This window comes from Stegodyphus dumicola, chromosome 7 (genome assembly GCF_044657685.1).
Source record: "Stegodyphus dumicola isolate Sdum_Otavi_A_Nest chromosome 7, ASM4465768v1".
Taxonomy (NCBI): Eukaryota; Metazoa; Arthropoda; class Arachnida; order Araneae; family Eresidae; genus Stegodyphus; species Stegodyphus dumicola.
Window position 1 is genome coordinate 101191425 of NC_140774.1, and position 26572 is coordinate 101217996.

The 26572-nt window shown below is 32.1% G+C and overlaps 2 protein-coding genes across 2 annotated transcripts in view; one reads left to right on the plus strand and one right to left on the minus strand.

The window, feature by feature from the left end:
* The window catches only part of CysRS-m (cysteine--tRNA ligase-like protein, mitochondrial), a 185809-nt gene extending 176645 nt beyond the window's left edge, over positions 1 to 9164 (plus strand). Inside the window, exon 16 of the transcript XR_015042169.1 lies at positions 9033 to 9164. The gene's annotated coding sequence lies outside the window, so the exon portion shown is untranslated. The remainder of the gene's footprint in view (positions 1 to 9032) is intronic.
* hmw (hemingway) lies at positions 9016 to 21372 on the minus strand. The gene is made up of 2 exons (XM_035370664.2): positions 20193 to 21372; positions 9016 to 9270 (listed from the first exon to the last, which is right to left on the minus strand). The coding sequence occupies exons 1-2, from the start codon at positions 21234 to 21236 to the stop codon at positions 9016 to 9018; spliced, it is 1299 nt and encodes a 432-aa protein (XP_035226555.1). The 5' UTR covers positions 21237 to 21372.
* Positions 21373 to 26572: the final 5200 nt, after the last annotated feature.

Sequence of the window (26572 nt, forward strand, 5' to 3'; positions counted from 1 at the left end):
ATGCACTTCGATTTGAAAAACCGCAGAACTTTCTGGATGACTCAACATCTGCAAACTCACTTCTTTTCAATGTGCAAAATATTCTAGCAAAAGGTATGCTAGAATACTTTTAGTTTGACGACTATTTAAGGAATACTCACTCAAAATTTATAAAGAATCTCGTATTAGCGAAAATGCATAATTCAGAACGAGTTCTTTGGCACTCTACTTTGATTCTAAATCCTATCACTTCACGGAACTACAATTTGGCCTAACTTAATTTGCCAGGTTGGCATTACCATTCTTACTTGAATAAAAGATGAAACACTTTCGTATTTATTAATTATTGTTCATTGAACGGGAGTTGGTTTGTTTCCCTTGAAAAGTCAAGTAATTTCGATCAATAGCAATAATTACTTGCTTTTAATTTAATTTCTTTTTCAAAGTTTGAAATTTTGTTATTCATGATTTAATTCCAGTTCCCTAAAACATTTTTAATAATTTAGATTCAAGTTACTTTAAAAACAATTCTCGGAATAAAACTTCCTACATATGGGTTCACTCTTTTTTGATACTTCTACTACATTTATATTAGGTGATAATAAAATCAATATTTCTTTAGTAAATAAATTATACATATATATATATATATAAGGAAACTCTATGCAGACAACCTATTCACCAAGAATTAAGAAACAACTTACTAGTTTGGCTTGCTAGTGCAATAAGATGCTAGAGTTTGGAAATATTTGATTCTCAGCAAGATTACTTCATTATCATGTGCTATTTTAATATAACTATTGCAAAAGACTGCAGATGCATCTTATGTCATAGTTGCCGAACATTGAAGTACGAAAAACTAGGACTTTTCGGGATATTTTCACGCTGTACTACGCTACTATTTCAAAAGAACTGTAAATTGACTTAACTTCACTTTATAGTGCATGATTCAGGTTATTCAGTTATGCACAATATGACTCTGAAATAAAATATATTAATATTTAATTAGATATTTTCAATTTTATGTTCTTTGGGGTATTTATTTTAGAACTTTCTTACACTTCTATACAAAGAATATTCTAAATAGGGAAGAAAAGCTTTTATTTATCAAGGTACTTTTAAACCTGATTGAAGCAAAATTAATTATTCGCATACCACTGTGCAGATAAATTTGGTATTGCACATATGCAGAAGTAAACAAAAATAAATAAATACTAAGTGATTAAACACAGGTTGAATCTCCATAAACTTTTTTACAAATATCTAGAATAGATGAAGACAATTTAAATAAAATAAAATGTAATCTGAATTCATTAACACGTTGAGCGCCATGTCAGCCATCTTTGGCTGACGCTAAACTTTCCGTTTAGGCCGCGTCAGCCATCTGTGGCTGACGCTAGACTTTCCGTTTAGACCGTGTCAGCAATCTGTGGCTACACTAGACTTTCCGTTTAGGCCGCATTGACCGCCACTGGCTGACAGTGTGTAACATGATATATAACTATACAATTTACACTGTTTTATGGAATTACAGAAAAATTATTTAGAATTTACTTAATTTTGATTCATTACAGGACTAATGGATTTCATTGAAACACGGTAAGCACAAAAAACAGTTCTCCATTATAGCTACTACAAAATGTGACAACTGTCTTAATCTTTTTTCTGGCCATTACTCTACCAGCTTCAGTTGCATTTTTATCATAACATAATTTACAATATTTCCGTACTCCAGAGGCTTTTCCCGGTTCTCTTAGTAAATGTTGTTGTTTTTTAGATATTCTTGCATTTCTGTTCGATGGAATATCTTCTTTTTCACAACTTGTAAGGGATAGCGCTAATTCTTTCTGGACTTCAGTAATGCTAATTTTCTGCTTCATAATATCTTTGCATAGAATGTAACTATTTACAAAACAGACGTAACATGTTGAATGAATGCCTATAGGAATCACATTCCAAACGTAAACTATCTTCTACTGCGATAAGAATCGCTGGCCCTACAATACCAGCGGCGTGCGTGGCCTGAACGGGATTGCCTAAGAAATACGCTTGGCACTCATTCATTGTTCATTTTATTATCTTGTATCAAAAAAATATCAGTTGAAATTTAGTACTATAAAAACATATTTTAGGTTTTAGGCCTCTGTAAATAAAAATTAATTTTAGTTTAGTTTAGTTCAAATAGAAATGGGTTATGTGTGTACAGGTAAATAAATAATATTGTTTAATGAAAAAAAATATTGCAACTTAGACAAAACATGCATTTGGATTACTAAAAAAGGGGTGAGCAATCTAGATGAGCTATGATCTAAGTTAATCTGGAAATTCAGGTTTTATAGTGTTAATAACAGATTTTACAACAGAAATATTAATAAAACTCAAGCAAAATGATATTGTAGTGAAATAACATAAAAGCAACCATTTTGGCAAAGCAACAGGATTTGGCGATTGGATCCCCTAAAAACCCCAGTCACCCTTTAAAAAGGGATAGTATATAAGGTATTTCTCCTGCCTTCTCGGAGAGCCTTCGTGGTGTAGTGGTCTGCAAGCTCAATGCACTTGAGAGGTGCGCAGTTCGATTCCCGGCGAAGGCGTTTGCTATTTTTCATCTTGCCTGCTTCCAAAAATACCTAATCTACAATGTATCATTTAATCCTTACTTGATAATAAAAAAACCCTGTACAGTCAAAAGTCGTTAATCCGGATTCTTCGGCAATTCCGGATTATCAATTTTCCAGATTATAGATCATCAGTTTAAATCTGGTAAGATGGCATGCAGAAATTATAAAATTAAAAATACGAAACCGTAATTTATGAAATAAAGAGCAATTATGATCTAAAGGGTTTCAAAATTTACAAAAAAAAAAAAAAAAAAAAAAAAAGCTTAATATTTACTTGTTTACTTTATTAAACATTTCTTTCAATGTAACTTGTTTAAGTTGCTTCGTTGTATATGCTAATACTTTCTCTTTAATTCTATAAACAGACATAATTTCTTGTTCAGTTCAGTTACAAAGTTCTGCTGTTCAAGTCCTGTAATTGCTGTGCCAAGAATACCAATCAACTTGTCAATCGAAATTTTTTCGTTTTCACTAACCTCTCTGTCACTTTCTTCACGCATTTATCCATTTTTTGCAGCAATTCCACTTTTTGTTTGATGGACATCGAAACATGCTTTCGCTTTGTAGATCCTTCGGCAGCTCCAGAATCAGAAATTCTTTTTGACATAATCGAAAGTTCAAGCTTACTTTTTATAGAATTGCTCTAACAGTCTGCAAAAAATAATAAGCCGGATCCAATTAGAAGATTAAGGAACAATGCCATCTGCAACATTAACTGAAATAGATAATTAGATAATTTTAGCTTATACCGCCCATTATACATTAAACGCACATGCATAAACGTATTATGTGCATGCGTAAAGGTATTATGCACATGCGCAGAAAGTTTGTATCTTTGAGGTCCGGATTATGGACGTCTGGATTAAAGACTTTGTATTGTATATGTAATATATTCAGGCTCAAAAGCAATGACCAGGATATTGGAGGCGAAGGCAGATTAAAATCTTCATTTTTTATTTTAGCAAGCATGTTGTGGCGACAATTAAGTCAGGACATTAATCGTGCCTATTCCAAGAGATTTTACATTTTAGATAAATTTGCAATAAGAAAGAAAGAGCAGACAGACTGCAGTGCGGCCAGGCCAAAGCATAGAAAAGCAAGTGTGTAATGTTCAGGATGAAATCTTAAGTCAAACCGAGTTAGTTTTGGTTCTCAAAGCATTTTGATTGGATAGTTAATATTGTTCTAAAATTACTATTGGCTGGTTAAGTTCCATTTACATCATCATAATTATGTAAGAATCATATGACATAGATTTTTCTCAAAATTACGCAGATCAGAGAGGGGTTACTATTTTTAGAACAGAGTAGGGAAATTAATTTACGCTGCTAATTTAATCTTTTACATATTCCCTATTTTTCTTACACATATATATATATATAAATACAGTCAAAAGTCGTTAATTCGGACACCCATAATCCGGAATGATCTATAATCCAGACCTCAAAGCTAAAATCTTTCTGCGCAAGACCTTTACGTCTGCGCAAGCGCAGAATACGTTTTCGCATGTGCGTTTAATGTATAACGGAAGGTATAAGCTAAAATTATCTATTTCAGTTAATGTTGATGATTGCGTTGTTCCTTAATCTTTAAATTGGATCCGGCTTATTATTTTTTGCAGACTGTAAGAGCAATTTTATAAAAGTAAGCTTGAACTTTCGATTATGTCAAATAGAATTTCCGATGCTGGAGCTCCCAAAGGATCTACAAAACGAAAGTATGTTTCGATGTCCATCAAACAAAAAGTGGAATTGCTACAAAAAATGAATAAAGGCATCCTTTGTTTATCTAACCGTTCCAAAGTCTGTTTATCAATTTCACGCTGCTCTGCGTGTGGGGGGGGGGGAACGTTGCGGCACGCAATGAACTGGAAGTTGATCTGTCAGCACTATCGTTATCTTCAGGGCAGATGTTTTTATTTTATTCGGCTTATAATTCCTTGCTAAATATAGTATTTCCTCGTCTTTGATTTGATTTAAATCAAATTCCTCATCATTATAAATATCACTAATACACATCAAATAGTTTTCTGGTTGCAATTTTCTAATTTCGACTATGCGTAATGTATGCTTTACGCATGCGCGGGTTGAAAGAAATGTTTAATAAAGTAAACAAATAAATATTAACTTCTTTTTTTGTAAATTTTTATACCCTTTAGATCATAATTGCATCATAATTGGTCATTATTTTATAAATTACGGTTTCATATTTTTAATTTTATAATTTCTGCATGCCATCTTACCAGATTTAAACTGATGATCTATAATCCGGAATCGCCCGGATTAAAGACTTTTAACTGTATTATAAAATCTGAAATACTTGTATTCCATGCATCTTGTAGGTAATATTTAAACACTTAATCATTATTAATATACTAGGGAAAAATTTCACAATCTTACATTAAAATCTTTTGAATCTTAAAAGATAACTAAATATATAATGACTTACGTACTAAAAATATACATAAATAATCATAATTACATTTTTGTTAATTTCTATAACCTGAAAATATTTATCAGTAAAATTCTATGTGTACTTAGACAAATAATGTAAAATTTAATCTATTAACTTTTCTTAAAAATTTATATTCATTTCTAGCCCTGGTCTGTACAAAAATTCATGCAACAGAATTTCCTCTAATTTTTTTTTTTTTTTTTTTTTTTTTTTTAAGTTGAAAAAATATTTTTTATCAGTTGTTATAAAGAGTGGCGTATTCACAGGTAATATATTATGAGATCTTGTGTGGATAATAGAGAACACAATGCAAAACATGATTTTTATTTTAACACCCGTAATAAAGTTTGATTGATAAATTATGCAAAGAAAAGATCATCATTAAATATTGTCATAATATAACATATGCAATAAGACATTACATTTAAATTGCTTTCAATTCTGAAAAAGGTTTTCAACTTCATGGCAGCACCATTTCAAAAGAAATCCACATTGGTTTAAATTTGCTTCATAATGCTCAATTCAGGTTATTCAAGTATTTATAACATGATCCTAGTGTTAAATTTTGTTTCTTGGATAATTTCATATTGTATTTTTTTTTTTTTTTTTACACCCTTCCACTAAAAACATTTTGTAGCAGGGAAAGAAAGCTTTAACTCATCAAAGTATTTTTAAACAGAATGAAGTGTGAGAATGAAATTTGTATAATTTAAGTTTCAATAATCCAATATATTTCATTTATTGCAGAAAAACTAAAAAGAGAAACCTGAGAGATTTGTCGATCTGCTGAGAGTCTAGCAGTATACTTAAAAAAAAAAAAAAAAAAAAAAAAAAAACAAGAGTTGAGAGCTATGAATTTTATTTAGTCCTTCATCAAGGCTAAAAAACCTAGAAATATGGTGATCTACCAGGTGATGTCATGAGAAAACAGACAAGCTGGCAGCCCTGCACTAAGATCTACACTTAGAAAGTAATATAAAACACCATTATGATATTTCATCTGCTTATGCAGAAAAAGAATTCAAAACATTTTAGCCTCATCTACAAAAACAAGTGAGAAATCAAGAAATGCAGTTTTTACATTATATAGCATAAAATATTGCTTAAAAGGATGGTAGAAATAAGAATTAATCATTTTTCTAACATTAATAGCATATTAGTAGTTCGCATAAACTTGCAACAAAAATAATCTTAGGATCTGAGATTATTTTTGTTGCAAAAAGAACTTTAAACAAGAACAGAGTTGCCTGTATGTTAAACACTTTCTGTAGTACTGATAGACAAAATACCTACCACCACATTTTAGATCATCCAGCTAGGATGTGAACCCAGACTTTCTGTAACCAGATTACACAAGGTGTTGCAGTGATTATTTCCAGTCACTGAACTTGGCTATATTGGCTCCAAATGATCGTGCAAATGTGTAACAAGACAGAATTTGGCCAATTTGAACTGAATATTGGTTACATTAAGGACTGTTGTCCCTTACATAATTTACAATAACTTATTTCAATCTTAACCTTTCTATACTGCAGATACCGAATCAGTAGATAAGGGTATATGACTGTACACAAATTTATCAAAGTCATGGCACAACTCATGTTCAGAAGATTACTTAACTACTGTACTGCAGCACTCTGTGTTAATAAACATTCATTTGAAGCAAGACAAACATCAGCACAGGTCATACATGTGAATGGAAAAATGACCCTAACTTTAATATATTTAAATGTGTATTTTTTCCAATATACATTTCACATGGGTATATGCAACACCTATGCAAAAACTAATTCAATGTGAAATAGTCTACCAATTTATCAGTACAATACAACACATGGTTATTACTGAAATTGAATTCTCTAATGTAATTGAGATGACTGATTTAGAAGCTATAAAATTTATAAATAAGTAACAAATTATTAGCACACTCAGCATATCATGGAAGTTAACTAACACTATACTATTACAATAAATATAAAAATTGCATAGTTTTCTGCTTACGTACTATTATAAAATAATGCAACACACACATTTAAAAAAAAAAAAAAGTTTTTGGCTGCTTGTTGAGGATACACTCATGTCCAAAATTATGTTTACATGCATAAATTCACGGATTTCTCAGAGACTATGACTTATAATTTAATGAATTTTCGTGGAATCATACATAACATGATGACACATAAATGCAAAAGAAAAAAATTGAAGATCACCTCATATGATATGAAATTGTAGCATGAAACAATAAAAATGGTAATAAAGTGTGACAAAGAGAGTTAAGAAAGAAAGGAATGATTCAGAAAAAGAATTAAGTCTTACGAATTTAATATGGAATATGATCTCCCCTGACTTGTACACACATGTCACAACGTGTTTTAAGGCTGGAAATAACGTTGTTAACCACAGTTTGGGGAATTAATCTCCACTCTTCCAGCAATGCCGTCTTCAGAGCATTTACATCTCTAGGAGGAGGATGTATACGTGCAATTGCTCTTCCAAGGTAGTCCCATAAGTTCTCTATCGGGTTAAGGTCAGGAGGGTTTGGTGGCCAAGGTATTCGCTTAATGTCTTCACTTTCAAGGAATTCATCAACGAGGTTTGCTCGATGTGGACGGGCATTATCATCCATAAATAAAAAGTCAGGTCCATATGCACCCCTGAAAAGTCTTACATAAGGATCTAAGACCTCATCTCGATATATCTGGCCTGTCACAGATCCGCTGCTGAACACGTGTAGGGCCGTACGTCCATCGATCATTATTCCACCCCATACCATCACACCTCCACTACCGAAACGGTCACGTTCCACAATGTTCGAGGGATCATTTCGTGTTCCTGACTCCCTCCAGATGTAAACACGTTTAGAATCACCAGTTAAACTAAACCGCGACTCATCAATAAAGAGAACATGGGACCACTGATGTTCAGTCCAGTTTTGATGTTCTTTACACCAATTTAAGCGATCCCTCTTTTTCTGTGAAGACAGTAAAACACATACCCTTGGCTTTCTGGCATAAAGGCCTTTTTCATTAAGCCTTCTGTATATTGTTTGCCGTGATGCAACAGTTCCAGTGGCGGCTGCAAACTCTGAACTTAACTGGCGAGCAGTATCCTTTCTGTTACGACGGGCAGTTAATGCCAGATACCGATCTTCAGAAGCAGTTGTCATTCGTTTCCGACCTTGTCCAGGCCTCCTTACAACACTTCCATCATTTTGAAACTGCTTCCATAGCTTAGAGACTGTCTGTCTTGAAATATTCAGACATGTGGCTGTTTCCATGATTGACTGCCCTCTTCTAAACGGCCGATAATTTGCTACTTTACAGATTCTTCCAAATGATACTTCGACGCCATAACAAACCGCTTTGAATCCCTACACACTGAAATCAAACGCTATGTTGCAGAAATTCACTCAAATATTCAGTTTGCGCAAAGCGCTTGATTCACCCTTGGATGACGTAACGCCTAGATTTGCATATCACAAACCGTTTGATTACTTTTGATTGGATAATGCTAATTAGGCTTGGTTTTCACACATTCCCTGCAAATACGGATCACATTGATTCGATATTTCATTGAATATCATCATTTTTGGGTATGTAAAGATAATTTTGGACATGAGTGTAGATCAAATGGTGTAGTTCAAAAATATAAATGCATTACCAGAAACATTAAACACAATAAAAACAGGATTAATTAACTGTAAGTAATATATTATTACATACTTCCCAGAAATGAGAAAACAGCACAAAAAATCTATGCCAGCAATAAAATAATTCACAAAAATGCTCAAATTCGTAAATAACTCCTGTATATTTAAAAACAAACTCCAAAGCATAAAATTATATAAAGCATGCAAAATTCAGTACATTTCATAATAATTTAGGAATGAAAAGTGCACAAATAAACTATACTTATTTATAACACAGACATTTCTTTAAAAGACAACCATTTTTATAACAGCTCAATGTTTATTTACAGATGACATTGGGCGAGAATGCATTGCTGATGTATTTGATAGCTTAAGACTCACAGCACTGGAACGTCCAGACGACTGAGATGATGTTCGACAAGATGTTTGCGAAGAGCTGCCCACTTGTGATGATCTAGATGATGCTCTAGAAAGCACACCTGATGATCGACGATCATAGTCACGAAGTAAATGGAAACGACTGAGATCACGCGAAGCTTTAGTTGACTCCAACCTCTTAAGTAAAGCCTAGAAAAAATTTTTAAATGATGATGACATTTCTAACATTTGTTGTAATTATCAAGTAACTGCAGCAAGCATGAAAAGAAATGAAAATTAAATTATCATCTCTAAGTAAAAATTTATTTAATCTGAAGTGGAATGAGCCAAACATGTCATATAAAAACAGCAGCTTCTTAATAAGCTGAGATGAAAAGTTTGGTTTGATGTATCTAATTATTGCAAAGTACTCAAGGGCTATCTGCCTAAGGGCAGGGATGCCTTTGTGGAGGGCTTTCTAAGGCAAACTGGCTTATATACAGGTCACACATGCAGAAAACCATGAAAATGTCCAAACCAGCTCGTTCATTGGGACTATTAGTATTCAGTGACTTGGCAGCTGCTAAGATGAAAAGAGTAGTTCAATTGTTCAATGAAAATGTAACACAATATTTCAGAACCATTTTTCAGAAGGAAATATTTCCAGCAAGCTTATTTTTACGGTCATGACCACAACAGTCATAGATTTTATACATGTCATTTATGTTGTAAAAATCTTATAAAAAGAAAATTTAAAAAAAAAAAAAAAAAAAAAAAAAAAGAGTACTAATCTTATATTTCCATGCAAAATTTTTTAAACATTTTTTGAATAATATGACACCAGAAATAATTTCTTTTGTCACTTAAAATAGCAGGGAAAGCTTTTTTCTGGAGATTAGAAGTTTTTTCCATCAACAGTTACATGTTGTAGAAGAAAGTCTTTAATGAAGAACTGGAAATTCTCCTGTGGGATTTAAGATTTTTCTAGAAAATTGATTGCTCAAATGAACTGGCTACTTTCCCAATGCACTGGAAGAATCAAGCTGCAGACCACTGATATTAGATAAAGAAGAAAGATAAACCGAAAATTACATATTATACAAATGAAACCATAGAAGTCAGAATAAGGCCTACACTATTCATTCTGACAGAAGAAAGGTCAAACAGCAGAATTTGGAATTTTTTGTACAACATGTCAAAGAAAGCCAGGGTTACGTATTGGAGATTAATCTGAGATATATTATATCAAAAAAATGTATACGTACACCTGCATATCAAGACAGCCAAGAAGAGCACATAATAATCAAGGGTTAGAGTACAGAGAAGGGTACCCCTTGTATTATCACTAAGTTGTTGTTTCATTTATCGCCAAGTGGTGGTTTATTTATGGTAGCTTGAGTAGTTGAATGTTATGGAAACCCTATTATGACATAATCAGTTGTATGATTGCGGTGAATTTGCAAGGGCTTGTCATGCGTGTTGGTTAGGAAGAATATTGCTTGTTTACAGGTTTAGATGGTAAAATGGCTGAATGTGGTAAGATTAATTTGAAGTTTCTGTACGATTTGAAAGAAAGGGGAAAACAGCATTACTTGACTGGTATGTAAATGAAGGTTTACTTAGTAGCCATTATTAGGTGTCCTATTTTTAGGAAGGAAATGTGTATGGTCGAACGTGGTTACGGAGGATATTTTTTACTCTTATTTTGTGAATTTATGTGGTGACGCCAGTATACAGATTCTAGTTCAGATAATTTTAGGAAGTTTTTGGATGCTGTTAAGGAATTTTGTTTGACTGAAGACATGTTAATTCGTAAATCAGGTAAGTGGATATTTCCTTTGTGTAGTGCAATGATGAATTTGGTTATAGTAGAGAAAAGGGTACCCCTTGTATTATCGCAAAGTTGTTGTTTCATTTATGGTAGCCTGGGAAGTTGAATGCTAATAGAAACCCTATTAAGACATAATCAATTGCATGATTGTGGTAAATTTGTAAGGGCTTGTGGTGTGAGTGTGTTGGTTAGAAAGTATTGCTTGTTTTGTGGTTTAGATAGTAAAATGGCTGAAAGTGGTAAGATTAATTTGAAGTTTGTGTACGATTTGGAAAGAAAGAGGGAAAAGAGCATTACTTGACTGATGTGTAAATGAAGGTTTACTTAGTAGCCATTATTAGGTGTCCTGTTTGTAGGAAGGAAATGTGTATGGTCAAACGTCGCTACAGAGGATATTTTTTACTCTTATTTTGCGAATTTATGTGGCAATGCCAGTATACAGGTTCAAGTTTAGATAATTTTAGGAAGTTTTTGGATGCTATTAAGGAATTTTGTTTGACTGAAGACGTGTTAATTCGTAAATCAGGTAAGTGGATAGTTCCTTTGTGTAGTGCAAAGATGAATTTCCTTTTTTATGTTATTTCATTGTTTGATTTAAAATGTAGTTTATTGAAATTATATATATTTTTTACTGGCTGCTCCTTTGACTTTTTAAGTGAATATAGTTCGATATGTACATAGACAAAGTCAAGGGAGTGCGCAATGCCAAATTTGTGCATTTCTGATATGTTTTTTTAAGTGAAAGTAGGTCGATGTGTACATGGATACTGAGCTTGTGCAATTCCTTGTTTTGTCATTTTAGCTTTGTGTAGCAGCGATTTTTGGCAGAATCACACAAACTCGGTATCCATGTACCGCCAAAAATCACCAAGTTTCACCAAGGTGTACCCGTAAATATACTTTTACCTAATCAAGTTATGTGAATTTAAATTTATGCATTTGTTAGGGAATAATTGACTGAGTGCACATGACACCAAATTAACTCCAACTAGTATAATTATGCTTGGCAGGAAGTAGAAATTAATTTTGATCACGTAACCTTTCACATAAAGAGATATCGCCTTTCCACATAAAGGTGCATATGCCAGTTCCTGCACTAGAGAAATAGCATCATTACCTCTTTGTTATACCTTGTGTAGTTATAATGGTTATAAGCAACACTCACCTTATTTCAGTTTATATCTTTCACTATGATAATTTTAAGTTTTTTTGGCTAGCATTTAGAATATTTGTCTATTATATAGTAGCTCTTGAAGAGAAACTAAAATTGGCACATATTTGGCCTAGGTGAAAAATGGATCACAAGTGATAATTGTTATACAAGAACAAAAATAACTGGTTCCTTCCAGCACATACGCTTTGGCAAAATTTTAAGTTAATCTGGTAGAAACAAGAAAAACCTATGCTAACATTCAAAGAGTAAAAAAAAAATCATAATGTGCAAGGGAAGAACTAACATTTATTTACCTTTATGAAGGCCATAATGCAGCTAATTCAATACTTGCTGGGGTACCATACCGTTAGAACGGCAAGAGTTAAAAAATGCGCTACATTATTTTTTTCCCTGCCAATTATTGCCAAGTATAAAATCATGAAATAATAACAGAGTTCAAAAGACTAAAAAAAAAATTAGTTCTATAAATAAGTAGTTTTTTTTTAATTTCATAATTCTTAAAGAAAGTAAATTTTTCTTTTTTAATTTTTTTAATCTAGAATATTCTATATATAAATAAGAAATGACAAACAAAAATCACAGTCTAAACAAGCGACATAAAATTACAAAAATCACTCAGTATTATAGAAAAAATTCAGTTTTTGAATATAACTGACGCCACATCAATTCTATCAAATATGACTCTAAATGGTTGCAAGCAGTACCCATTTAACCAAAAATGCCCAAATAACCAAAAATACACAAACAGAGAGGAAAAAATAACCAAAAATACATATTTCCTAACATAAAAACATTAAATAACAAATCTTTAAAAAAAAAAAATATATACATAGAGAGACGAATAAATAAATGAAACGACAAATTTTTAATATACCTTTTTTCATGTACATACATTTAGGTTTCCCACCACCATCTATTACATCCTCCAGGGAAGAAAATCAATTAAATTTTTCGCCATTTCGGCTCATCCGCTGTTAATCAACATTCATACTCTTACTCACCTCAGACATATTCAAATGATGGTTCCCACAGAAAAATAATAGCAAGTTCAAAATACAAGGCCATATCACACACATGCAACACAGCAGCTGAAAAGAATAGTAAGAGCCAAAAACCTGGGTCCATAACGAAAGGGTTACTATTACAAAACAGCACAACAATCTTCCAGATTTCACAAACAACCAATACCGCTTGGCGAATTTTTCAGACAAAAACCAAGGAGCACCATATAATAAAGATTAAGCAACATTTTCAAAGGAAACTTGGTGAAAATATATTTAAGGGTGCCCCTTGGCGATTGGACAGCAAGAACACAATTTTAAGAAGGCTGCTACACAAAACCAAAATAACAAGTCAAAGAACAGCATAAACTCAGTGTCCATGTACACATCAATCCATTTTCACTTAAAAATAAAAAATCAGAGAATTATTCACACATCCCATTGCATACTCCCTTGGCTTCTCCATATACACATCGATGTTATTTTCAATTTTAAAAAAATCAAAGGAATGATGACATCATGTAATGTTAAAGCAAAGCTACTCATCACCAAAACTGAACACGATTTGTAGCCAATCGAAGCTCAATAAACTGCATTTTAAATCACACAATGAAATAACATAAGAAAGGAAATACATGTTATCGGATATACGTATTACAAAAAGAAAAGGCTCTACTCTTATATGCGCCCAAAGATCACCAAATGCGGCGATATGTGTTCTGCGCTGGTTTTTTATGCGATTCCGTGTTGTGGGATGGTGTTTGTATGGCAACCCTTTTGACGTTGAAACTTAACTTTTTTGCTGCAGTGGTTTAATTGCTTGTTGGTTCGTGTCATGCGTGTTTTGAATGTTGCAATGAGAAACAGAGATGGCAAGATTTCTGTCGCGTATTTTAGATTGTGTGCAAAGTAAATTTAGTATTAAAAGGTACGATGTTGGAGTTGTTAACGAGTCTTTTTTCACAGGTGTGTTTATGTGGATAGAAGTGCATTTTTTGAATTTCTGTGGGAGTCAGGACTTTTAAAACGGAGTTTGGTGTGTTTGAAATGGAGCTGATATGAGAATTCGAACGAAGAATGGTGTTTCTGATAGACTTGTGTGGGTTTGCAGTCAAATGATTGCTGGTAAAGTATATGGCTGTCAGCGGAATTTAAGATTTGGATCGTGGTTTTCGTGTAGTAAGTTAACTTTGGAGGAAGTTTTTATCGTTACTTTCGAAATTTTGAATCACAGAAAGACATGTCATATAGCAAAATCATGGCACTTTTGTTCAGAGACGTGTGACTGGTGACATTTTATTCACGTATATATTATGGTAAGTGCATTTTATTTTATTGTTTTTATTTTGTAGAATGTTAGGTTCATTGTTTTTTTTACTATGAATTCCTGTTGTCATTTGAATTGTTTGTATTTTATTTTAGTTATTTTGTTGATTTATGCGCAATGCCTAGATTGTGCAATTCGTAGATGTTTTTTTTTAAGTTAAAACGTATCGCTGTGTACATGAATTCTTGTCAAATATTTTTGGTTAAAAACCAAGTTTTTGCTATCTAAATATTTTGTTTTTGTTTCAGATTTTTAGCTTAAATTGTGTGTTTAAAATGTGGTTTTTGCATGAAGCGAAAACCGCGTTTTTGGAGACATTTTAGGCTTAAAGTTTGAAATGTAAACAAAAAATTTAGATAGTAATATGGCACCGTGGACAAAAATATTTGGTGAGAAATTTGTCGCCAAGCGAGGAAGTAGTTCCAAAGAAAATATAGGGCTCTATTAAATAAATAGGCTATTATTTTTAAATTTTAGATTGTGTGGAAAGTAAATTTAGTATTAAAAGAAACGATGTTGGAGTTGTTAACGAGTCTTTTGTTCACGAGTGTGTTTCTGAGGATTGAAGTGTATTTTTGGAATTACCGTGGGAATTTTAAAACGGAGTCCAAAATGTGGAGCTGCTATGAGAACTCGTATGAACGAAGAAGGGCGTTTCTAATAGTTCTTGTGTGGATTTGCAATCAAATGGTTACTGGTAAAGTATATGGCTGTCAGCGGAGTTTAAGATATGGATTGTGGTTTTCGTGTAGTATGTTAACTTTGGAGGAAGTTTTTATCTTTACTTTCAAAATTTTGAATCTCAGAAATCATATGGCAAAATCGCGGCACTTTTGTTCAGAGACATTGTGTGACTGGCGAAATTTTATTTAGGAATGTATTATGGTAAGCGCATTTAATTTTACTGTTTTTATTTTGTAGAATGTTATGTTCACTGTTTTTTTACTATGAATTTCTGTTGTTCTTGTTGTTTTTTGAATTGTTTGTAGTTTAGTTTATTTGGTTGATTTGTCTGTAATGCCTAGATTGTGCAATTCGTAGATGCTTTTTTAAGTTTAAACAGAATTTCTTTGAAATTTATTGTTATTATGTTAATTTATTGAAACGAGGTGTGCATAGTTCGTAGATTCCTTCTCTGCCTAGAATGTGCAATTCGTAGATGTTTTTTGAAGTTAAAACGTACCACTGTGTACATGGATTCTTGTCAAATATTTTTGGTTAGAAACTACATTTTTACTATCTAAATTTTTTCTTTTTGTTTCAGATTTTTAGCTTAAATTCTGTCTTCAAAACGTGGTTTTTGCATTTGCGAAAACCGCATTTTTGGAGATATTTTAGGCTTCAAATTTGAATTGCAGACAAAAAATTTAGGTAGTAATAAGACAGCGTGTAGTTTCTCGCCAAAATTGTTTGGCGAGAAATTTGCCGACCTGAGGGCACATTTAAGAGTAGTTCCAGATATAGACTTACCGTGGGAATATTACCATATTTAGAAATTTCTCTGTCTTCACTCTGTGGCACACAAAATTTCTGAACAGCATCCAAAAACTTTCTAATATTATCTGAACTAGAATATGCAAATTCACAAAAATAAGAGTAAAAAATATCCACCATACTCTTGGACTGTCAGTGGCATTTCTTGCATGAATCTTTCTTGCGACAAACCTATTTAAAGCCATTTGAACGATCTTTACATTCGACCATACACATTTCCTTCATACAAACAGAATACTTATAATGACTACTAAGTAAACCTTCATTTACACGACAGTCAATTGATGCTTTTTTTCCCTTTCTTTCCAAATCATACAAAAACTTCAGATTAATCTCATCATATACAGCCATTTTATGGTGTACAGCAGAAAATAAGCAACATGCTTCCTAACTGACATCCAATGCAGAAATAGGCCCTTACAAATATTTTCCCATCATTTAAATTAACTACCAATCACATCATAATAGGGTTGCCAGAACATTCAACTACTCAGGTTACCATAAATGTAACAATTTGGCGATAATCCAAGGGGCACCCTAAAATATAGACTAACCGGAAAATTATTAATGAAAAATATCACGAAGAAACTAACTGCTTATTTTCAGATTGATGGAAATTAAAAAGTGATCAGCATTCTAAAAAGAGAATGATTAACAAAAGTATGATATGCAGTCTAAAGTAAGTATGGAAATCAAATATTCTGCAAACACTTGGTGTAAATACCCCCCCCCCAAAAAAAAGAAATATTACTGCTTCTTTTCTAATTAATTAAAAATTTAGAATGGGAAACATTTCAGAGGAGAAAGACAACATTCATCAAAAGTCTCAAAATTAATTATGTTGCATATTAAAAACCTGGCAATTACATTTGCTAATTCTAGTGACTAATCTCCAAGACACATATAATTTCCAAAATGGCAGCTTGCTAACAGTACTGTGAAAGATAAAAGCTCAATAAAATTTCAAATGCAAAAAGAATAAAATAAATATAGTACAAAGTCCAAGATCCAGAATCATTAGGGCTTGGATGATTTGGGAAATTTGGATAAAAGTATGGATAATCAGAATTTAAATTCTGCAGCAATGAAGATTTAGTTGAAAGGTTCCCATAATGACACAATATCTGAAGTAAACAATAGTTAACCCATTTGGCAATTTATATCAATATTGGTGGTTTTTAACTTGAGGGTCACTATAACCAAAACATATGCAAGTTAGCTTCAAACTTGTAATACATTAATTGTGATAAATATTGGAACATAAGGTCCACTAAACAAAAAGTTTATATAGTTACATCTGTTGATACTGATAAGAATTCTCACTCAATTTTGAAACGGACTCTTATGACAAATAATGTCCCCCCCCCCCCCAAATGTAGACTATAATTTTATATGCATGAAATCTGTCGGAAGGACAGAAAGCTGGCAGACTGATATAAATAAATACATGGAATCCTTACAGCACCATTAAAAATATCCAAAAAAAATTTAATCATCAAGTATGAAAGTTTGCTACATCAATATCTCTCAACAGACATATCACTATACAATTAGATTCAGTAATGTCATCAAAAATCAGATTTCTATAAATATGCACAAAAAAAAGCTGGACTGCAGCATGTAATTGTCACTCTCAAATATAGTTCTATAGACCCAAAAATTTATTACTGGCCAAACTACACTCATTTCTGATCCAGTTTAACATGGGTACCATATATGGTAATTTATCACATTTTCATACATTTTTCCATTTGGCTAACAGTCAAATATAAAAATTAAAAACTACTGAATTCAGAAATAAATCATGCAATTCACTTCCTTGCACTTCAACATGAATAAAAATTTCAAATGTTTTCACTTAATTTAAATATTTCTCTCGCAAGAGATGTTTAAAAGAAGCGTGTTTTCTTCAAAATACAAACTAGAGATTTAAAAAAATATTACAAATAAAAGACATAACATTTAACAGGAAGCTTACAAAATTATCAGCTTTCATAATCCAGAATGATTAAGAAACTTTAATGTAAAACCATATTGCCATTGACAACTTACGATTTTCATTTGGTGTAATTTAAACAAAACAAAAGATGGTTGGTAATTCAGTACATCTGATTATTTTACACAGTAATATATATTTAGCATATTTTTTTTTTTTTTTTTTGAAAAATGAAAAGTGATAATATGGATATATATCCTAACTATGTATAACCAAAATTGGGTTTTCATCCGCAGAGAACCCGTTGGCGCTTCGGGAGCGAACCCGTTGGCGCCGTTCCATTTTTACTCGCCAAGCTCGCGTTTCATCGACGCTTGAGGCAAGCCGTAAACGTGATACTTTGTAAACGTGATTTTTAGTGCATGTAAATTCTAGTTAGCAGACTAAACAATATATTAAGCATATGGTAGTAAAAATTCACAGATAATAAGCATGTAGATGTAAAACTAACAGGTTAAACGTGATATAAGGAAATAAATTGGTATTAAATTTAAACAGAAATTAATTATTAAATTATTAACTTTTGTTATGAATTTTGCTGATTATGATACTTCTCATTTTAACCTATGGGGCCCACCAGCGGCCGAGCGGTAAAGTCGCTGAACACTGGTAGTTCGGTCCGAGGTTCAAATCCCGCGAACGGGCTGGCTGCATGGGCGTTTTCGTGGTTTTCCCCATGTGTAACGTGTATACGAGCCAGTTTCCCTTAGAAAGTCCTCCACGAAAGGCATCCCTCCCCTTAGGCAGATAGCCCTCGTGTGCTTTGCCATAATTAAATACACACACATACACACATTTTAACCTATGCCATTTGACATAAAATCAACCTGCTACTTACTAAACCGCTAGCCTGACCAAGTATGTGACATTATGAGACATAAAAAAAAAGTTACATAAAGTTAGTAAAATGTAAATGTCACTTCTTTCAAATATGCCCAACTATTATAAGTGTAAAATATTTAATGCTACTTGATCAATTACTTAAAGTTTATTTCATTTTCAAACTTATTAATAATTATGTTAATTCATGTTTAGTAATAATACATACTACTTATGGATCTATTTTATTTTTAGGATGGTATTACAAATGTGAAATGCAGGCATCGCTAATATTTTTAATTGAATTTATTCAGTTCGCGTTTACTCATAGGTACTGAATTTTTTTTCATTAATGGTCCTTAATTTCTGTGTGCAGAAATGTGTATGAACTCTGATTAACTGTTTTCAGTTTTTTTTTTTTTTTTTTTAAGTTACTTGCATGCAGGTTAAAGCAATTTACATTGAAACAAATACCCATCCTTTTCATAATTTATTTCACAATACTAATAACCTTCAACAGTAATCAAATTTTCTTCAGTAGCATTGTTAATAAAACTTGAACATTACACATTTCATTACTTTTCAAGAGTCATTTGAACTATATTCCTTACACCAGCAGTGGTTTGCTAATTTTGATGACCATGGGAATACATCAAACTATTCTGTCACAGATAATCAGTAATAAATAGTATTTATTATTAAAATTTAATAATCTATTTATGTCACACCTGCCATCCTCTGAAAGGTTATTGTAAGAAAAGCATTAACAATATATTGTTACAATTTTACGCCATAAATTGATTTATTATCATAGTTTTAGGTGACAATAAACAATAATAAAAATAAAAGCATTACTTAATTATTTAAAACGCACATTTTTGCGGAGTACAAAAACGAATTATTTGAGCGTTTCGAACCTCATGGTTCTGCGTGCGTACAGCTGTTAATAATTAAGAACACAACGTGAACAGCCGTGTTACAAATTAGCATTCACCCCTCCCGCTTTATTTTCTTCCTTTCATCCCGAACCGAGAACCGGGATCTACGAAAATATTTCTATCTATTCGTTGTTAAAAAATTAAGAAAAAAAGTAATAAATAAAAGAAGAATAATAGAAATCTGCAAATGCGAAGAACCACAGTGATAACGAAACAAAATGGACGCAAGATGAATGGTTGCAACAAGCGAATAGGTTGAATCCGCTGGGTTACCAGATTTTAACTATTATCGCCAAATTTGGCAATGTTTACATTCACCGGGTACTCTCCGGAAGTGCTTCCCAAAATTGGAAACTGCAATAATATTTATTCATCCAGTAATAATTTTAGGTTTCATAAAAATTGCACATTCTAAAGAAGTGGTCATGGTGAGTGACATAATATTCATAAAGAATAAAAATAATTGCAAGAAAATGCTTCAATTTCTAATACTTCTGCAGTGATTCATTTTAAATCATCGCAATTATTAAAAAAAGTCTGTACTTTACATACCAAATTGTCCAATTCGATCTGACGTTGTTGTCTTTGTCTGTTTACTGCAGATGATGACAGAACACGAACTGTAGAATTATTACGTGCTTTTGTTCGGTTTTCTTGTGCTCTAATTTTCTTAAGCAAAATCTGGTTGTCATTATCAATTCGACGCACTTCTTCATTGGAAAATGATAAATTTCTACGGCATCTTGCATTCTGTGTAATAACTGAAGGGTTTCTACATTTTTCAAGGGAGACGGCGTTGATATTTTGCTCCATTTCTAAACGTTTCACTGCTTTTAGTAGCTCATGGAGATCAATACTTTCACATTTCACACATCCTTTTTTCTCCATGTCATCGGTGAATTTAACTCCGTCTTTTTTGGGTAATTTAGGACTGCTTTCTGCAACCTGAACGTCTGAACTGTCATTATTAGTCACAGCAGGGCTATGGCACTCAAAAGGTGACACTAATGGGCTCACATCTGTCATTGAATCAGACTCTTCATTCAGTTCAAATGAATCATCGCTTACAGAAGATATATCCGATTCAGATTCGGATTCTGACATGCTAGATAAAGAGCTGTCATCTGATATTTCATTATCATCTCTAAAAATCTTGCTTTTTAATCGCGGGCTTAATAATCGTCTTCCTTTCCTTGAGTTGCACGGACTTATTCTATCGCATTTATTATCTTTATAGTGAAACGGAGATGGAATAACAGTCTCAATATTCGTTGTCTGAACGATACCTGTGGTACCATCACAAGAAATTGTAATCAAAGGCTTACTGAAATTACGACTTGAGCAAGAATCTGGAATATTCGATATATTTCGTCCATGTTCTGAGAAATCTAATTTATCATTTGGCATACAGTTTTCAGAATTGTTATCAGAAATATATTTAGAAGTTTCCTTAGAATCGGTAGAAACACTATCCTGCAGAGTAGAAGTTTTGTTACAAATATTCGATTGATCACTTTGTTCAAAGAAATCAAAGTCTATTTCACCCTGAACATCTAAATCTGCTTGAGACGCACTTAAACCCACACATACAGACATATTTTCACATTAAAATTCAGATGCAATTATTTAAACAAGACTATTGGCGTATCTATGCATCATTTATTTATCAAACACTGCCATGAACTTTAGTAACACCAGATGACCGAGACGCTTATCCTTCAAACAATGCCAGACGATCGCGACTAAAATGCATCCACATTATTAATTGAGAGGCTATGTTGCTAGCAAAATATTTAATTTGAATTAGATTGATTTCATATCGCATAAAATTTATCAGATTATGATTTTCCAAAATATAATTTGAGAGTAATTTAAGAATATAATGCTGTAGATGTGTCTGACTAATGAAAAGCTGTCGGGTGATGGACAAGGCCAACTAGATTTACAGGCTTGCTCAAAGGCTCCTATCTCTAGTAGCTATGGCTGTGATCTGACGTCACGATAGAGCTACTACTACCTTTAAATACGAGCCTTATTAGCAAGGCCAACTAGATATAATAAAACAAGAAATGCAACGATTGATAGGAATCACTTCTCTCTTCATGGATATTCATAACAAGAGCTAAGATCGGATAAGGTTCGGAGAACAGCCTTAACGCCAAAACGGGGAGAAACAGCTTATTACGATTAACCACTTTATAGTTGTCATCCGATGACGTACTTCTTCTAGGAGGACAGCTTGATACGTTTTCCCTGCTAAGGGATTATCCGTAGCAGAAGATCGGGATACGTATTCGGAAAATATTATTATGTTTGCTGTTTGCTTATCAAGCAAAGACTATTAAATTAGAAAAGCACATAATTGAATAAAATATTGATAATATATGTAAAAATAAGTGTCTTGCACCTGTAAATATTTATTTAAGGCTTTATTTTCTGTTTTCATTTGCTTTGTTATGCTTCCCTGTACTCATCGATGTTCAAACATGGTTTATTGTATAGCTTTTTAGTATTTATTTTATGTGCATTGATTGCAAGTAATCTATAAACATTTTCTTGTACTTTCTTTCTTGCAATGTGTGCTTTCATACCGTAGTGCAATAAAATAAGTCAATGTGTGCTTTCATATCATATTCATAGTTATGTACAGTAATCTGAATTCAGAGGAACTTTAAATTTGCCTATAGGGTGGCAGTTTTACTTCACAGTTGCTAGAAATATCTGGCTTAAACGGACCTAACTTCTCATACTAAACATATTTGCATTATATTTGTTCTGAGACATGTGTAGCCTCAGTCTGATATTTAGTTTATAGAACATTTAATATTTTTAGTATTTATTGTACGAATTAGAAATAATAATAACTTTTTAGAAATATGTATGCGATAAATTTGTGTGCTGTTAGACATGGTAATGGTCTCAAGTCTGAATTGTTCAAAATTCGACAAAATGCAATGGTATTGTATTTCATTTTTTAACTGTAATGCTGTATGCAGTTAATAAAAGTGGATTTAAGTGCTATAAGAATAAACTAAAAATAGTTTGTTTCATTTTTAATTTTAATTGTCATAAATATAAATCATCTCCAACTTACAGAAAGTGATAGTGAAAATTTTTCAGTATTTCCTTCATGATTTAATTTAATTAAGTAAACTGAAGTCCTTGGTAATTGTTTATGATTACAGCAAGATATTTGAGAATTATTATAAATGAATTGTACAAATAGATAATGCAAACTTCATGCATTACAATGACAGTGGATCTTGTTTACGAAACAGAGATTGATTCTACTGCCGGATAAAAAACATTTATCTAGCAGGATAAAAATCATCTACCAGGATAAAAAAACATTTATCTTTTCTGCTACGCTGATGACCACTACACATTTCAAGAGTAATATCAACATGGTAGTTACAGATATGGCACTGTTTGACTTTTGTTTTTACTTATCAGAGATTAGCAAATAAGGCATAGTTTGAAATTATTATACACACAATGCGATTTCAAAAAATTAAATTAGTAATTATTAAAAAGACACACAAATTCTGTTTCAAATGACAATTATGTTTCAAAAGCAAAACGTATTCGGAAAATATTATTATGTTTGCTGTTTGCTTATCAAGCAAAGACTATTAAATTAGAAAAGCACATAATTGAATAAAATATTGATAATATATGTAAAAATAAGTGTCTTGCACCTGTAAATATTTATTTAAGGCTTTATTTTCTGTTTTCATTTGCTTTGTTATGCTTCCCTGTACTCATCGATGTTCAAACATGGTTTATTGTATTAGTTCAAACATGGTTTATTGTATTGAGTCGCTTATTATGTGAGTAAATTATGAATTCCGAGTCTCAGTTTGGCCATGCTTGATCTGTACATAAAGTATATCGCATATAATTATAAAAAAATAACTTCTAAGAAATAGTATATTCTTTATTTGTTTTAAGAATATGTTCTGAAAATTATTCAGATTTTTGAAGTTTTCCAAAAACAACACTTTTTTTCACTTTCATACAATATATAAATTGCTATTTTAGTGTCAATGAAGTATCAGACTTTCAATACTCAGCTACATAAATTTCTATCCATAAAAATTGTTTTCTTACTTTTTCATCAGCAACTAATAACAGATTTTATTTTAGATATAAAAAATGCACTCAGATATATATGTTCTGCTTTACCACTAAGAAATAATACTTAAGCGAATTTGTGGCATGGGCTATACTTTCACATCATTTTGAGTTTATTAACTTCTTTAGAATGTGGTCACTTTTATCTGGTTGCACGTGTAGTCTCCCTTTTCTTTTTTGTTTATTATCTCTGTCTTTAAAATATATTGAACTCGCATTCTCTACATTGATTATATATTCTTTATGAAAATGAATATTTAGACAAAATAATGCATAAGACAATTAACATTATATAACATTACAGAACTAATTCTAGAATGGCTACTATGTGGAAAGCAATCAAATACTGCATTTTTAATGTAAATAATAGAAGCATATTTCTATCGTAGTTATATGAGAACTGAATAATATGAGATTATAGTATAGTTAGTTATACGAGAATATCTGAAATAATATTTTCAAAAGCATACACATAATGTTTCAATACTTGGGTTTTCAAAGCAGAAAAAGTTATAAAATAATACACATCCAGAAATAAGTGTCAAAAGTAGCTAGTTATCTGATACATATGTAGATCATATGAGCAGGAATGTGATATATTAATACATATATAAAATCGGATCGAAAAGTAATTGCCCTGCGTTTTCGCACATTACTCGACTCTTAATGCTAATTTAGCAACATAACAGAACAAAATTAGCAATCAGATACCAAACAAATATAAATACATCTTAATCCCGTTTTTCCACATGTATTTTCCTTTTCTCCCTAGCCCCTATTCCCAACATGATATTCACTTCCGTTGGCATAATGAAATGTCGCCCATATCCTTAAAGGAGCCAAGTTGGCGCAACCAAGGGTGTTCTCCGAACCTTATCCCTAAGATCTTTTGGCTATCGAAAGTAGAGTTTTTAAACTACCCAGAAGTGCTTGTATATTTAAAAATATTGGAACATTTAAATGTAAAAGATTATTCAATGAAAATGAAATTCCCGTTGAAAAGTTCAGATGGATATTTGGAGAAGAAAAACTATATAAAGGTAATCTAAACTTGAAACAATGATTAGGCATTTAGATGGTTTTTCTGTTTATGATAATCATGATGACTGCAATTTAAATTTAGGTAAAATATCAATGCTACTGTTGAAATGTACAGAAGCAGAAAATAATCCTTATTCTGAGAAATTTAAATTTTCGTATGAATAAACTCAATTAATTCAAATGAAACAGTCTTCCGATATTACAGAATTCCTTCCTTGGGCATGTATGTATTGTTGAGTGCGTACGGGTTCGTAATAGATTGAATGCACAAGTCCAGTATAAGGTTAATAAAATTTATTCTTATGACAAGAAATATAACAAAACGCTTGAATTTTCTCACAGAGATATTCATGCAATATCACACAGTATAATCAGTACTACTTTAAACTATTAAAATCTTTAGAATACAACGCAATGCAAAGCGCAGAAAAAGCTAGTAGTGAAGTTTTTTTTTTTTTTTTTTTTTTTTTTTTGTTGTTGTTTTTTGTGTGTGTGTGTGTGTAATCCGATCTCATCATAAATTCGCTACAATCAGTAACAACTAACTAAACAACTGAACTCAAGATGTTTCTCTCCGTCCTTTTAAAGCTTTTTAATGGGGCACGAGAATATTCTGGTAATTTCCATTTTGTCGAGATTTCTGGAAAGCAAAAGAGTAGACTTACGGTCACAGCTAACACAATAGTCAATTACATTTATTTAGTTTAAATATAAATTACGAGATATCTATATATTAAATGCGCGTACTCCTGTATTTTTACTTTTTCGGCGTAGCTTTCTCTTAAAACTTGGCACGCGCTGCATTGCACGAGGAAATAAAGTCATTTTAATTAAAATTTTACTCAAAATAGCTAACTAAATACAAAATCCGTAACAATATTTTATTGTAATCCAAAAGCTACAATATTATACGTAACAGTAAATATTTTATATTACCTCATGCATCATATTTAAGAAAGTTATCTCTGAAAATTTGATCGAGCAGATTCTGGGTTACAAACAAGTCATTGGATGCATTTGAAGAAAAAAATGTGAAATTATAAATGATACTGAGAAGCTTGTCAGTTTATTATTAGACGAAATATATATTAAACCACAATTCTCGTATAAGAGTGGTCGTGTTTTAGGTTTTACGGATAACTCGCAGATGGAGGTAACAAAATATGCAAAAATTTATGCTAGGTTGTATATTATTATAAGGTATGTCTCCCGTCTTCTTAGCATGCCCGCGTAGTGTAGTGGCCAGCACGCTCGACGCGTATTCGAGAGGTTCGTGGTCGAGGTTTTCACGTCGCCTACTTTCAGAAAAGATCTAATGTCTCTACAGTGGCGCCCGAATTAAAAGGGTGGTGGATGATGATTCTCCACACCCAGGATTTGGCGATTGGGTCCATAAAACCCCAGTCGCCTTTTAAAAGGGGGAGTATATAAGGTATATAAGGTAAAAAGTTTAATTATTACCCAGTTTATATGTTCAGTGAGACTGAAACAAGGGAACAATTATATGTTTCTGATCTGTGTGGGCGATCGATAAAATTCAGCTTGTGTCTTTCATATTTCAAAAATGCTGCTTAGGATATGTATAAGATTTATATATAGTACTGATCCAATATACGTATTCTGATATAAAATCGTTTCTAATATTTTTCTGATGTGATACGGCAAAATTTTTAAGCCTCAGATTATGACAAAGTACCGGGTCTTGTAAGCAGTTTAAGATTAAAGTTATAAGGTTAAGTATATAATGTTAAAAAAAA

Excerpts from the sequence above, each read along its gene's own strand:
- hmw (XM_035370664.2), bottom strand. The coding sequence starts at position 21,236 with ATGTCTGTATGTGTGGGTTTAAGTGCGTCTCAAGCAGATTTAGATGTT. Across the intron at positions 9,271-20,192 it reads AGATCGAATTGGACAATTTG|GCTTTACTTAAGAGGTTGGA; the intron begins GTATGTAAAGTA and ends AATTTTTTCTAG.